Source organism: Sinocyclocheilus grahami, unplaced genomic scaffold (assembly GCF_001515645.1).
Source record: "Sinocyclocheilus grahami isolate Dianchi unplaced genomic scaffold, SAMN03320097.WGS_v1.1 scaffold735.1, whole genome shotgun sequence".
Taxonomy (NCBI): domain Eukaryota; kingdom Metazoa; phylum Chordata; class Actinopteri; order Cypriniformes; family Cyprinidae; genus Sinocyclocheilus; species Sinocyclocheilus grahami.
The window spans coordinates 309,879-325,526 of record NW_015505914.1 but is presented as its reverse complement, the minus strand read 5'-3'; the positions used below and the strand labels follow the sequence as shown (position 1 = coordinate 325,526).

Genomic DNA, 15,648 nt, shown 5'->3' with positions numbered 1-15,648 from the left:
CCTCCAGGAAAAGCCAATCCGTCATTAAAATGCTATTAACAAAGGATTGTTCTAAAAAGTAAACCTCAATTCATTATTACTATTGCTCATATTTAGGGTTAGGGGTTTAAACAAACCACTAACCACACGTATTAAACTCCAGCATGCTACTCGGCATGTTCTCAAATTGTGTGTTATGTTCAAAAGAGGTGTGATGTTACTCTCACTATCACTTGGCATTACTTCTGACTTGGCAGACTATAAAGCAGAGCCTGATCTAAAAACCACCTACTACCCTGAACACTGTACCAGTGCACAAGCAACTGCATAACAATCCTAAAAAAGCTTTAAGAATCGCTTAGAACACCTTAGCAACTGCATAGCAACTTTTTAAAATCACTCAGAACACGTTTTAGAGAGTTGAGTGGTGTTTCTCCCTGCGGTCCTGTACTCTTCAGAGACACATGAGGCCGTCAGGCTCACTGTTTATTTTTCAGGCCTGTAGGCCAGTGTTCAAGGTTCAGCTGTCGTCAGGCAGCAATACGGTATGCGTCTGCAGCTCTTCAGTATAAACTTCCAACAATGACAGACTCGAGTCACCTACCACAGTTAAAGATATTCAAGCTTTGTCTTCAGCCTCCAGAGAGTGTACTGGACTGAGATCTACACTCACCTGCTCTGCTCTGGGGCTCCTCGCGTCTCTGAATGAATGAGCAGAAGGTCTGTGAGTATATGGATGCATCCCAGGAAAACTGTCAAAAATATGATGATGTTCCATGTCCAGCGACAGCCCCAAAACATTACTGCTCTTGAGGAATGGGCCAAAATACCAGCAACAGTGTGTGACAACCTTGTGAAGACTTACAGAAAACGTTTGACGTCTGTCATTGCCAACAAAGGGTATATTATAACAAAGTATTGAGATGAAATTTTGTTATTGACCAAATACTTGTTTTCCACCATAATTTGCAAATAAATTCTTTAAAAATCCTACAATGTGATTTTCTGGATTTTTTTTCTCATTTTGTCTCTCATAGTTGAGGTATACCTATGATGAAAATTACAGGCCTCTCTCATCTTTTTAAGTGGGAGAACTTGCACAATTGGTGGCTGACTAAATACTTTTTTTGCCCCACTGTATATAGGTACATTTTATATTTAAAATCACTTGGGATCAAAGAATCATATAAGAATGCACATATCCACACTTAGAAACCACTCAAGTATTTTCAGCTTAATTTGAAGCAGAGCAGTCCACCTTACATCCAGATGAGCCTGTGACAGACAGCTGCTGGTCAGCCAATCAGACCTGCTCATACAGTCATGCAGCCAAGAGTCCGTGACGCACTGCCGCTACTAAAAACAGCATTAGGAAAAAGGCACAGACACTTTTTTATGGTTTATGTACAGTACAAAAACGATGGCTGATGAGAATGTTGTTGAAGGGGATGCTGAGGTCCCACCGGTCCCTGGCCCAAACACTTCTGCAGCTGCTAACGTTATGTCATTATCCCTCTGATCTGAATGTCAATATTTATTTGCATTATCATGTTCGATTAGGGGCTGTTCACACCATTATTGCTGACAACAAACACTAGCGAGATATTCTTATTCAAAATACTTACATTACTGAAACTAAATTCACATATTTGAAGCTGAAAGTATTGTCGGTTGCCACGGAACTACAGTGTCGCGGGAACGTCAAAAATAATTATGGGCTTGTTTTTAACTTTGTTCTTGTATATAAAGGCATTGTAGCGGCACATAACCTAGGAATCGTGTTTGTGGTTATTATATACGTTCATGGTGTCAATAAGCTTTTTGAGATTACAGATTTATTATTCAACACATGACTGAAATATGAATCTTGTTCTCACAAGCATCAAATATTGCTGATGTAATTGAGCTGATCTGGTCTCTGTCTCTCTGTTAGGTCATAACCTGAGAGGATGGCTTCAGGAGCAGTTTGGCGACAGGCCTCTGGAACAGTGTGAGGACATGAGTCTACATAATGCTGCCCATGTGGGAGATCTAGACACTCTCAAGACCCTCCTACAAGAAGAGAGCTTCAAACAGTGAGGGTTTTCTCTGAATTATTCATTAAAGTTGGCATAAAATGAAAATGTACAGTTTTCTAAATGCATGTTATCAGAGGTCTTATGCTGGTAACTCATCAGTGGATTTCCCTCATCAATATAGGCTATATTTTTTTAATACTTTTCTCATTCTCACTATTTCAAGTTTTTATATGAATGAATCTCTGAAGGGAACCGACTGTTTTCAGTAAAGTTTCCTACTGGCAGAGAATGAATGTGCATTTTCAATAATCCAGTCTGCAGTTTTTGTTCAGACCAAATTCAGCCAGATAACTAAAATTAAATTAAAATAATAATTTATATTTCTGACTCATCCCTTTTCTTAAAATAAATGATAAAATGACAAATCTCACAATTGAGTCTTTAAACCTTTTTTTTTTGTGAAAACCTTTATCTCAACTGTAAATCAATTGGTATTTTGTGGTCTACAACATAAGAAAGCCATTATAACATGTACATGAAAAAAGTAGAAACACTGGACACAACTATGGCGCACCACTGTGCAGCAGAAAGCATCACAACAAAAAAGGAACCTCAAGGTTGATCTAGGTAAATATGTGCAAATGTATAGAGCCCCGTTCCTATATTTTGCCTGGGGCCCCCAATTCACTAAATCCGCCCCTGCATGTTATAGATCTTACTATAACCAATTCATCCATGTATTTATACTTTTTTTTGACCTCGTAATGTTCATTAAAAATATCTTAAATGGATCTTGCTGTAAATTCACTCACCCTCAGGCCATCCAAGATGTAGATGAGTTTGTTTCTTCATGGTAACAGATTTGGAGAAATTTAGCATTACATCACTTGCTCACCAATGGATCTTCTGCAGTGAATGGGTGCCGTCAGATCCTATATTTTGCCTGGGGCCCCCAATTCACTAAATCCGCCCCTGCATGTTATAGATCTTACTATAACCAATTCATCCATGTATTTATACTTTTTTTTGACCTCGTAATGTTCATTAAAAATATCTTAAATGGATCTTGCTGTAAATTCACTCACCCTCAGGCCATCCAAGATGTAGATGAGTTTGTTTCTTCATGGTAACAGATTTGGAGAAATTTAGCATTACATCACTTGCTCACCAATGGATCTTCTGCAGTGAATGGGTGCCGTCAGAATAAGTAATTCACACTGTTCCACAAACTCATTAAACTCATCTTGGATGGCCTGAGGGTGAGTAAGTTTTCCATTTTTGGTGAACCATTCCTTTAAGGGTGCCTACACACCACTGGTTTTTGCTATAGGACCCACGTTTTACATTGGACAAAACTCACAACCCGTGTTTATCCTCATTTCAGGTGCAGTTCAAAGGTGATATTCTTAACACAGAATATATGATTGTTTTTTCAATGTGTAACATTGAATTATTTTTAGGAGGATCAATGAGAAGTTGATTTGGTCCTGTGGTTTGCTGCCCTGCACGCCCCTGCGTATCGCTGCCATGATGAGTCACAGCGAGTGTGTGGACTACCTGATCTCTCAGGGAGCTGCAGTGGACCTGGTGGATGTGAAGGGTCAGACTGCTCTGTACATGGCTGTGGTTAATGGACACCTGGACTGTGTGAAGATCCTTCTGAAAGCCGGTGCTGATCCGAATGGCAGCATTCATCACCGGAGCACCCCAATATACCACACTGCACAAGTGGGCCGAGTGGAAATCCTACTAGAGCTGATCAGGTCGGGATATCTTGTAAAATCTATAACTACATAAAATACTGAAAATGGAGTTCAGTTCCAACTCTACACTGGTGGCCAAAAGTTGGAATAATGCTCACTAAGGCTGCATTTATTTGATCACAAATACAGTAAAAACAGCAATATTGTGGCATATTTTTAAAATTTAAAAGAACTGTTTTCTGTTTGAATATATTTTAAAATTACTGTAATTTATTTCTGTGATGCGAAGCTGAATTCTTGACTTCAGAAATCACTAATTTGGTGCTCAATTATTATTAGTGCTTGTTGATTATTATCAATGTTGAAAACAGTCTTTGTCTTTGAATCATATTTTCGTTCACTGAACGGCATTTATTTAAAATATAATTTTTGTAACATGACAAATGTCTACTGTAGTGTATCACGGTTTCGATCAAAAATATTAAGCAGTGCTTCTGTTTTCAACATCGATAAACATAAGGAATGTTTCTTGAGCACCAAATCAGCATATTAGAATGATTTCTGAAGGATCGTGTCACTGAAGACTGGAAAAATGGCTGCTGAAAATTCAGCTTTACATCAAAAGAATGAATTTCATTTTAAAATATATGCAAATAGAAAACAGTTATTTTAAATAAGTAGTAATATTTCACAATATTACTGTTTTTACTGTGTTTTGATCAAATAAATGCAGCTTTGGGTGAGCAGAACGGACTTCTTTCAAAAACATAAAAAATCGTAATTATTCCAGACTTTTGGCTGCCAGTGTATGTTCTCATGGATCATTTAAGTGTGAATTATGATTATGCTGATTGCCCTGGAATACACACAGGTTCAAAGCTGATACACCGGCTGGACCAGAGGTTTATGTTCGGCACCCGCACTTTGACAACTCTGGCAGCCTGTCCACTTTTCATCAGCGCTGCTTACCACCACCTCCCCTGCTTCCGGATGCTTCTGAATGCCAGTGCCAACCCAAACTTCAACTACAATGGCCCCGTGAGCAGGGACGCACTGGTCAGGGGCCGGGCCTTCTGTATGCTGGATGCAGTTCTGAAACTTGGATGTGAACCAGCCTTCGTTAGCTTGCTGCTGGACCACGGCGCTGACCCGTATCTAGTCCCCTGGGATGAGCTTGATCCTGACACCATGGTTCGCTTAAAAGTCAATGCTGAAGTCTTTCGCATCTACCAGGAGGCCAAAAGTAAGATGTGTTCTTGATGTCATTATTGGGGTCACTTCTGTTATGCAGTATATATTTTTGCGGTGTTAAATGCAAATTAAAAAAATCTAGAATTAGTTTCATTTAAACCTGGATATAAATGGAAAGTTTTAGGATTGTGAAAGTTTTATAGCAAAAAAATATTAAATTTTTTATGTAAAATGAAGACCAACAAGTTCACAATTTTTAAATATGAAAAGTAAATTTTTCGTTATCACAGGTAGATGAACATTTTAAATTTTCAGTGGATTTTAGTCATATGCTATGCACTTTTAATATGAAAAAAAAGAAATATATAATATTTATTTAAATAATATTTATTTATTTATTTTTATTTCTTCATACAAATTCTTTAATTAAAACTGTTGAAATAGTTTTTGGTAATTTAAATAAAACTACAATAAAATAAAATAAATAAATAATAGATAAAAAAATTTTAAATAAATAAAAAAACCAAAATTTGAAATGTTGATTTGGCAATTAATTGAAATAAGTTTAAGTTGAAATAATAAAATTACAAAAAAACCTGAAAAAAAATCAAAGCCATTTAGAACTATAAAAAACTAACAAAATGGCAAAAGACTTAAAATTTGTAAAGCTTAAACACTAAAATTAAAATGAAAATGGAATATATAAACATGAAAAATTATTCAAAATATTAATAAATAATATAAAAGTATATAAATACTAAAAACATATACAAGATGTGAACATTTTGTTGAAGGTATGTTTTTAATAAGAGAAAATTATGTAAAACAGTAAACTTGAAAAAGGCAGTGCAGGAAATTCAGGAGATTCAAAATTGCTAAATTGTTTTATTTAAGGGTATAACTTCAAAAATTATTCTTTCCATGACTGTCAAATTACTAAATGTCTTACTAAAGGTCTTTGAGGCCTGATATGTACTAGCTAATATTGCTTTCCAACACAGGAAACCCGAGGAGATTGATGAACCTGTGCCGCATTACTATCCGGAAGATCATGGGCAAGAAGCGTCTAGCACAGGGCTGCCCAAACTCGGTCCTGGAGGGCCGGTGTCCTGCAGAGTTTAGCTCCTACTTGCCTCAACACACCTGCCTTTAAGTTTCTAGTATGCCTAGTAAGAGCTTGATTAGCTGGTTCAGGTGTGTTTAATTGGGGTTGGAGCTAAACTCTTCAGGACACCGGCCCTCCAGGACCGAGTTTGGGCACCCCTGTGCTAGCATGTATCTCTTCCCTTCCGCTGCCTGAAACCGTCATAAATTTTGTTTCACAAGGACTGATGTACCTCTGCTTCTCCATGTTGACGGTCGATGAACTCAAAGGTATGAGTGGCCACTCGCTCTCCAACACTACTTACATGGAAACCAATGACTTCCACAAGACTGGCAGCTGGAATGGCAAGGTAATGGCATTTTTGTGTTGATTTTGGGGGGAAATCTGTGGAATGGATTCCTGGTAAAAATGTGTTAAATGGAGCTGAGAGTACTGCACTCTTATTGTGAGTATATGCACTCCTGCTGCCATTTTTAGAGTGTTTTAGATACTCTTCTTTGCACTGTGCCAAAGAACATGCTTACCTGTAGTAAAATCACTGTAGCATACTGCCTTTTGTGGCTTATTGCTTTAATGAAGGACAATATTGAACACCACTGATGAGAGAAAATCATATTGAGATTAGTCTTATTTTTGTTATTTTAGCTTGTGCCAATGGTTGTTACAACACTACAGTAATGACTATTAAATATTAGAATTATGATATTGGTTGTGTTCTTATATCACCTTCATACTGCTGAAAATGGCCTTACACAGTCCATGTATTTTTTGCATTGATAGTAGTGTCAATGAGTACTTCTGCACTTTACTGAAGGAGCTTCAACTTTGCTTGAACATTTGAATTTGTTGCAACTTTTATGTTGGCCTCACTACATTTTTTTTAATCCAGATAAATATTTTTTACTTTGTTTTTTTCATGATTTACAAAAATAGTGGAGTGGACTTTTAAGCAATGTAATGCATCCTTGCTGAATAAAAATATTAATTTCTTTAAAAACATACTTTAAAAAAAATGTAAACTAATTTTTTACTTTTTAATTTTATTGTGTCTAGTTTTATTATTATTATTATTATTATTATTATTATCATCATCGTATTATGTTTTACTAAAGTAAAAGTAATCCATTAAAATATAACTTAAGTAATTTATAGATTAGATATATTTTATCTATAATACTGATATGGGAAAACCTTTTGCACACAGCTCTATGCTCCCATTGGGTTGTTTTTTTTAATTGTTTTTATTTAGCTGTATGGTTTATTTGCCCTAAGGGGTCGTTATTCTTCTTCTTCACTCTCAGCATTTAAAATTATTGCTAAAGCTCATGATTAAAAAACATAATTATCATTCAGCACAGGAAGTAATTTATACTTCCTGTAAGACCGAGCCTGTCTTCACAGAGGCCCTGCCCACAGGTTTCTCAGGGATCTTAGAAGATATCATGCTAAGCGATCACATCTCACCATCATATAATAGCCCCTGATGTGCACTGATTCCACTGAGGTTTTTAACCATGTCGCAGATTTCCCAGGCTTCATCCATCAGGATCACTCTCTGGGTACAACTGCCTTTTTTTCTTGTCAGACTATAACTTTAGTGTGCTGTGACATTAAAACCACATCTTGTTGAAAGCCACAAACTGTAGAAAAAGCAAAGCCTGAGAAAGGCCGGACTCTGCCAACGAATCACCAGTGGGCTTGTAGAGAACTGCAGTCCCTCTATCTGCGTCTGGGGGAAAGGTAGGTTCACACACTACTAAGTGCACTCTTGTTTGTGGGTACCATGTAATAATCTCCCCTCGGTGCATTTTTGCTGTTACGCTGCTATCAAAATCTTGAACAAAGCTCCCTATGTTTAATGTCAATATGTCAGCAGCAGATCTTGACTGTCTTCTTTTTCCGATTGTTTTCAACAGCGGATCTGGAATGAGGCCACTTGGCAACAGCAAAACTCCAAGCGTGGATGCGTGTCAAGATGGGTGAGCACTAAATCCCTAAAGTGTGATTGCCATGTAATAATCTCCCCTCGGTGCATTTTTGCTGTTACGCTGCTATCAAAATCTTGAACAAAGCTCCCTATGTTTAATGTCAATATGTCAGCAGCAGATCTTGACTGTCTTCTTTTTCCGATTGTTTTCAACAGCGGATCTGGAATGAGGCCACTTGGCAACAGCAAAACTCCAAGCGTGGATGCGTGTCAAGCACTAAATCCCTAAAGTGTGATTGGCCAGTCCAGGTGTCATCTCAAAATTCTAATCTGTGATTGGCCATCTCCAAGCAGAGGCGAAGCACTCTTTAAAACCCAATATGACCTCCTTGGTTTGAACTGGAGCGGGATTTGTTTGGACTTTTCCCATCCAAAATAAATATGTAAGTACACTTTATGATGCAGCCTACAAATAACAGAGAACCATTTAGTGAACAGTTTTTTCAAGAACCATTTTTTTGTTTACTTTTTAAAGTTCATTTACTTTTTGTGTAAGTCAAAGGAATAGTTCACTCAAGAATGAAAATGTACTCACTCTCAGGCCATCCAAGATCCTAGATGAGTTTGTTTGATGAATTCAGCATTCCATCACTTGCTCCCCAATGGATCCTCTGCAGAGAATGGGTGCCGTCAGAATGAGAGTCCAAACTGCTGACTCCAGTCCATCAATTAACAATGGTTTGTGAAGCAGCAGGCTGCATGTTTGTAATAAACAAATCCAATAAAGATATTTTAACTTCAAACTGTTGCTTCCAGCAAGTCCTCTATACATAATATTGCTTTCTTCAGTGAAAATGTTATTTAATCTGAATCAGGAGAGATGCACAGATCAAGCACTGTTTACTAGTGAAAACAGTCCAAATATGTTGGTGGATTTTGATGTGAGGGGAAAACAGGCAATGGACTTTTTCACTGCACGAAGCATTATTATGAATTATGGACTTGAATTTTTGCCGGAAGCAACGGTTTGAAGTTTAAAACACCTTAATGATGGATTTGTTTCTTGCAAACACTCACTTTTCACTTCACAAGACATTAATTGATGGACTGGAGTCATGTGATTTACTCGTGGATTATTGTGATGTTTTTATCAGCTGTTTGGACTCTCATTCTGACGGCACCTATTCACTGCAAAGGATCCATTAGTGAGCGAGTGATATAATGCTAAATCTGTTTAGATAAAAAACGTCATCTTGAATGGCCTGCGAGTAAATTGTCAGCAAATTTTCATTTTTGTATGAACTACTCCTTGACCACATCAGCTCTAGGCTCTGTAAACTGAGCTGAATGTATTATTTGTAAGTAAAGAAGGGTCATGGAAGCGGCCTGCATTACCAAAAAAGGTTTAAACTCTTATTTTGCACATTTGGGTTTGCTGACATGTTTTTCCATGGAGGGATTTAGTAGAAAAGGCACGTAGATGAGGTTAGCAAAACAGTTTTAAATAACTTCAAACACCCTCAGTGCCGAGTACAAACATTTCTGTGACATCCTAGGCACTCACAACTGAGCTGCACCCCAGCAAACACTGACCTTCATAGACAAACATAGCAAAATTGTCATGTAGTATCTAGATAATGATAATTTGCTGCATGTTTCAACTTTGTCTTTTGGTACCCTGGGATTGGCATGTCCTATCATTTTAACTCTTTCATCTTTACAGAATTCAGTTCTGGCCAAGTGGCAACACAAAAACATGTAAAATCTATAAAAGTATCTGCATAGGACTATATGGTGTATTGTGATGTTAAATCAAGACTTTTTATTTGTTGAGTCATTGTTTGTGCATTTAACTTAGACTTGCTCTCTGCTCTATTTTGGCTGTAGTAGTTTCAGTTTATTGTAATGGGTTTGGTTCCAGACTCTCAGATCCTGCCTTGTGAAGTGTTCAGATCTGAAACTAATCAACAAGCAAACTAAACAAACAAAAAACATCTTTGAGAGCATGTGCTAACTCATATTGCAGGGCAACAGCTATGTAGCCTTGGGTTTGTGCTCATTAACCTGAGTCGATTTAGAGATCATGAAGATTGCTGTTTTATTACTAAACATTCATCTCAAGTAACACAAAACTGCTAAAAATAATCTCGATATGAATTTTTTACGTACATTTTTCCCCCTCTGAAATGCCACACACTCCCAGAGTTTTTCCAGCTCTGTAAGTACAGAGGCTTTGTAATTGATAGTATTCATTAAGCCAAACTACCCATGGTTAATTGCTTCTATGACGCTTTGGCTCTGGGGAGCAGCTCCACAGCTGAACTGAACGGTTTGCTCTTGGCCAAGGAACAAAGCTATCAGCAGACATGTTTGAGGGCATTCAGGCTTCCTCTTGAAATTAAGCAGGAATTGTCACTCGGCTGACAAACCGCCATCAGACAACAGCATCAGCAGGAACCCTGGAAAAGAAGAGGAAAATAACAATTCCACAACCACTATGGAAATGCAGTAAAATGTGTTTTCCTGCAGCCTGGAATCCCACAGTTAAACCTGCAGGCACAGAAATGGGTGGAAAGCGGCCTTCCCAGAGGCCTGTGAACGCCATGCGTTCTGGTTCACAGTGAGAATGGGTAGAGTCACGCGATTGCATCATCATGTGTTACGAAACCCCCTTACACCAAATCCAAGTCCACCACATGCCTTTAGATTTCTGAATCATGCTATTATGTAACTCTGAGCACATTCGCAGACTCTGAAAGGGGTGTGGCTTTCTGCGATTCGGATCAAGTGACCCCGAAGTGGAACCGTTGAACAGCGTAGAAGGAGGATATGGGGTGTCTCATTTGGATGGGGGGCTTGCAGCAATTCCCTTGACTCTTCCTCCTAGTATGACCTTTCTGACAGAAGGTGGGAAAGGATCCAAGCCCACGGCCCAACGCCACATCAAATCAACCATTTCCTCCCATGATAAGATGGCTCAGACGAGCTTCCCAGATCTCCAATATGGAGGAAAAGAGATGTTTAGAGGATCAGTCCTGGTGGAGGATGATTTTGGCCATCGTTGTTCCTTCCCACTAAATCCTCTCGTGTTTCTTCTTCAGCATCGAGAGATGTTCTCCTCAATCTCACATTGTTCTGAATAAAGGCATACTGACACAAATGCTTCAGCCATCTTAATTTACAGTGGTGGACTTTGACTTGTCAGGGAATGTATTTCCAGATTCAATAATGATTACAAATTCGATTTGGTTTATTTCAGATATAATGGTCGTTATGTTATTGATTAAAACTATTCATTAAAAGAAAATAGTTCTTCACACTAAGAAAAAAAAGCGTTATTTTAAGAACTGTTGACTGAAAGGTTCTTTGGGGAACCAAAAAAGGTTCTTCAGTGGCATTACTGCGACAACCTTTCTTTTTAAAGAGTATATTCATAGAGTCTATGTCATGCTTGTGCTTGTTTTTAAAGCAGATGCACTCGCTGTTTGCAGAGACGCAACTGGATGCATCCTAAGACCCAGAATCCTGCGAGGAAACCCAGATGGATAGGACCGATAGCCGTGACGAGGCTCTAAATGTGAAGAGTCAGCACTTGAAAAGAAAGGTACACACAACTCGACTTAGCTGACCCATGTGGCAGAACCTGATACTCCCTGAGCGGAGCGGAGGCCCGGTTCAGGCATACTCGTTTACCTCGGCTCCAACTCTAAAGGGCTCTGACTGCCCTTACCCCATTAGCTTCCTGTCAGGATCATGCATTTCCTGTCTGCTTCTTGTTTTTTCTGACATTAAGAAAGACAGGTGTGTGCCTGATGTACCTCTACCTGACACCCAAATATTATTACAAGGCTCATTTTTTGGCTAGCTGCATCCAATCTAATCAAGAGATACCTGTCATTCCTGTTTTGAAACAGTGCAGGGTACATTTATCTTGGGTGTATCTTGGGAGCCTGTGACGGTTAAATGTAGTAGTTGCATGAATGTCTACATGGAATGTTTATTTGGAGCAATGATTGCTAGGTGTGTTAAGAAAGCTCGCAATCTCTCGCTGGATCTCGTCAGCATTGCATGACAGCAAGATGAGGATCCTGTCCTTGGTGGATTCCATCATGAAGTATATTGCTCTTGTGGTTTCAGTCGGTTTCTGAAGTCATGGCGAGGCTTGTTGATTTATAATCTCAGATGTCATCCTTCACAATGACTCTCCACTGAGACAGACGCTGCGTTCCAAGCCCATTCGACATGAATGTTTCCTGTAGAAATGGGCGCATTGAGTATTCAACCAAAGCTTTGGGTTGGCTTTAGTGAGGCACGTGCTATAGTGCCTACGTTATAAAGGCCGGACTGTAAATGTACCCTTAAAATCAGAGCAGACTTTATTTCATTCAGCATCATCTCGTGTTGTATCTTGCAGCATGCTTGGGCCAAAAAAGTGGCGAGGGAAACTTTGTAGTGTATTATTAATGAAGAGCCAACTCACCGTGATGTGGATGTGTATCTCGCCGTATGCTCTAGGCAATTGCACATGGAGACACAAACAGCCACTTTTTTTATGACTCTGTTGCTCCAAACCTCCAGGGTTTCATCCCTGATATGCGCCTCCCTCTCGTCAAAAACTCATACGCTCATTAGTTTCCACATCCTCTGTAATTTACTCATCAAGAGGGTAGCATCCCCAGTTTACTGAGCTGGATTTGCTTGTCATCTTCTGGCTTACATTTTATTGGCAATGTGCATAAACTCGCTGAACCTTCAGCAAAAGAAGCTGTCAGGTGTGGAGAGGGCCTGAAAATGACCTCGTCGAAGACTAGGACTATAAACTAACTCATTCTCATCCAGTGGATTCATGCGGATTCAAACAAATCAGAATTAACTTTATTCGCCAAGTGTGTGCAAATCAAGCGGCAACCTCCTGCTCTCTCTCGTGGAACCAACACGGAAGTGACTTAAACTGTAATTCGTCAACTGGCCGCTAGAGGCTGGCTGCAAAAGGAAGTCAGTCCCATAGACTCCCCATGTTAAAATGTCCAAGTTTACAGCAGAAAAAAACATGTTTACAGCCTGGTTCAAAAAATTATTTTGGTCTATATAGCTAATTTTGCCCTTCATGACAACTGTGAGGGGGGTGAATTTTTTTTATAACTCATCCGTTTAAATTATATTAAGCCTTAAAGTTCTGCATAATTAAGGGCGTGGCCACTTGAGTGACAGGTGGATTGCCGGATTGCCCATTTTCGATTATCCGTGACGCGCTGCCAAGATGCAGATGCCAAGATTTTTACAACATTGGTCAATACATCCACAGACATGCTGCAGTGAGCATGTGAGAAATACTGCTGCTGCACATATATATAAAATAGCCCCTATATATAACATACATGAAATCACCCTGTAACAGATCTATACAGGTGGAGCTGGGGAAGGTGGAGGGTTTCTGAAGCGCGCTGCAACTGCTACTGCAAACACTAGCCAAGTATTTGAAAGCAGCAAGTTAATTTGTTGCTGATGTGAAAAGAAACCAGTCAGCTGTGCCATGTGAATAATAATGTGATTGAGTTAGAACCTGTTGGCCTGCGCCATCTAGAGTTTCATGACAGAACTTTGTATTTCTTAAAACTTTCTTAAATCTACCCACCATCTCACCTCCCATACCCTGCATTGCTTTTTTCCCATTGGAATCCAAAAGTTATTACCAAAATATGCTGTTATATTAGATAAATATTTGAAATAAATATAAATATTTTTTAAAACTGTATGTTTTTTGTATTTATTTGTTATATTATTAATAATATAATATAAAATATTTTGATATACTGTTATTTGTTTGGTATTATTAAAAAGTTAAATGAATAAAGATATTCATACATTTTTCAATAAAAATTCATTTTGATTCAAATTAATTAGAATTTATTTTTTATTTGGTATCTCTCTCTCTATTTCTGTCATGTACATATTATATAAATATATTTTGATATAATACGGCTAATTTAAATAAAATATTAAAATTAAATTAAAAATGAAATAATTAAAATAAAATAAATTAATAAAGTATTTTTTATGTGTTTTTTTGTGACCATGTGACCAAACAAACATTATACAATACACAATTTTAGGTGAGGTTTTGACTAACATAGCTTTCATGAGGACTATTAAGTGAAAAATGTTAACTGAATCTCTGATCTTGTCTATGGCAGTAAGTAAAAAAAAAATAGGTAATTGTTTCAGATCATGAATTTCTTACTGAAAGTCTCTGAGAGTGAGTGATGGCCTGAGCATCAGGAAGATGTCAGCAGTATGCAACAAATGTTAACTGATTGATGGGACTTCCTCTGATTACCCCTCAAGAGGATGTGATATTTGATGTGCTTGTTTGCTTGTTTTCAACGCAGCCTTGCTAAAGCTGTGCACCGTCTTCTCAGTGCATTACAGGCTGCAGCAGGAAGTGAAGGACAGCTAGAGAAGCAGCTGGTCACAGGCCTGGACTGTGCATGTTCCCCAGGCCTGTGATCTCATTCGCACGATGCTCGTCCCTTGACGTGGCCAAACAGCATCTGACTTTTCGCTCATCACTAAATCAAGCTGATGATCAGGTGCAAATCCAAACAGCTCACATCATGCAGACATTTTATAAAGTTGTATCCACTCAAGCTTGACTTTGTGTTTTTGTGTATTTGCAGAGCTGCTTTATGGGGTACATCGAGAGCTGAGAGCCATTCAGTGGACAAAACAACATTAGAACTGATGGGGTTCCCAAGGGGTTTTAAATTGGGGTCTGAAGAAAAGCGTAAGTAAATAAATAAATTAACGTAATTTTAAAAAGAATATAATAAATAATAGTAAAATGTAAAAAAAATTCCGAATTTTATAATTGTATATATTATTATGGTTTTATTCCGCTTTTTATGGATTGATCGAACATCACAGATTAATCACAAAACATTTTATTCCACAGTTTTATGTTTTTATTTTTATGCATCTAAACAGTATTCCAATGGTGGGGTAGAAAAAATATACAATTTCAACTTAATAGAAATAATTTAATGTTAATTTTTATTTAGATGTATTCATTTATTCTTATATTTACTTTTCATGTCGTTTCTTATTATTTGTTTAAATATTTATGTAAATAGTTTTTACATGAAAATATATAATCCTGAGTTTATATTTTAGGAAGGGGGCCCCTCACAACGGGATGAAAGTATGAAAAACACCTTGCTGTATCCCAGTATATCAGTATGCCTGACGTGATTATCAATTTCCATTTAAACAGACTGCCAAGCAGGGTTATTATAATAAACTAAAACTGTTACTAAAATGATAACTATAAAAAAATATATATTTTAACAACAAAATGCATTTTTTAATTTTTAATCTGAGATAACTAAATACTGAATTAATCATGCATTGTGATGAGGTCATGTGATACAATATAGCGTTTTGTTGATAAATGTTTATCATTTAACTGCTTAATGCATTTCAGTTTCAGATACAATTTTGTTTTTTAAAAAGAATAAACTGGAGCTTCGTGTTCATTTTCTTGATCTATTTGAGCTTTTGTGTGTGTGGGCGGGTGGGTGGGTGTGTGTGTTTCTTTTTTTTTTTGTCAGAACTGACAGTTTGGTGAAGCGTTAGCTGTGGTCTGGCCCAACTAAACTAGCCGATCTCTGTGCATAAACATTTCCACCCCTGATGCCGTTTTATTTATCGCAGCGCACTTCCACATCC

The 15,648-nt window shown here is 37.8% G+C and overlaps 1 protein-coding gene across 1 annotated transcript; it reads left to right on the top strand.

Annotated features, from left to right (window-relative positions):
- Positions 1–635: 635 nt before the first annotated feature.
- LOC107560611 (ankyrin repeat and SOCS box protein 1-like) lies at positions 636–15,170 on the top strand. Its single transcript, XM_016244839.1, has 11 exons — positions 636–703; positions 1,913–2,054; positions 3,458–3,759; positions 4,560–4,943; positions 5,893–5,970; positions 6,164–6,345; positions 7,582–7,736; positions 7,913–7,975; positions 14,343–14,513; positions 14,601–14,707; positions 15,094–15,170. The coding sequence occupies exons 1-7, from the start codon at positions 685–687 to the stop codon at positions 7,624–7,626; spliced, it is 1,152 nt and encodes a 383-aa protein (XP_016100325.1). The 5' UTR covers positions 636–684; the 3' UTR covers positions 7,627–7,736; positions 7,913–7,975; positions 14,343–14,513; positions 14,601–14,707; positions 15,094–15,170.
- The last annotated feature ends 478 nt before the right edge of the window (positions 15,171–15,648 follow it).

Bases quoted from the DNA above. Each gene is read 5' to 3' on its own strand.
- LOC107560611 (XM_016244839.1), top strand. The intron at 2,055-3,457 runs GTGAGGGTTTTC...AATTATTTTTAG, and splicing joins CAAGAAGAGAGCTTCAAACA to GAGGATCAATGAGAAGTTGA. The intron at 3,760-4,559 runs GGTCGGGATATC...CTGATTGCCCTG, and splicing joins AATCCTACTAGAGCTGATCA to GAATACACACAGGTTCAAAG.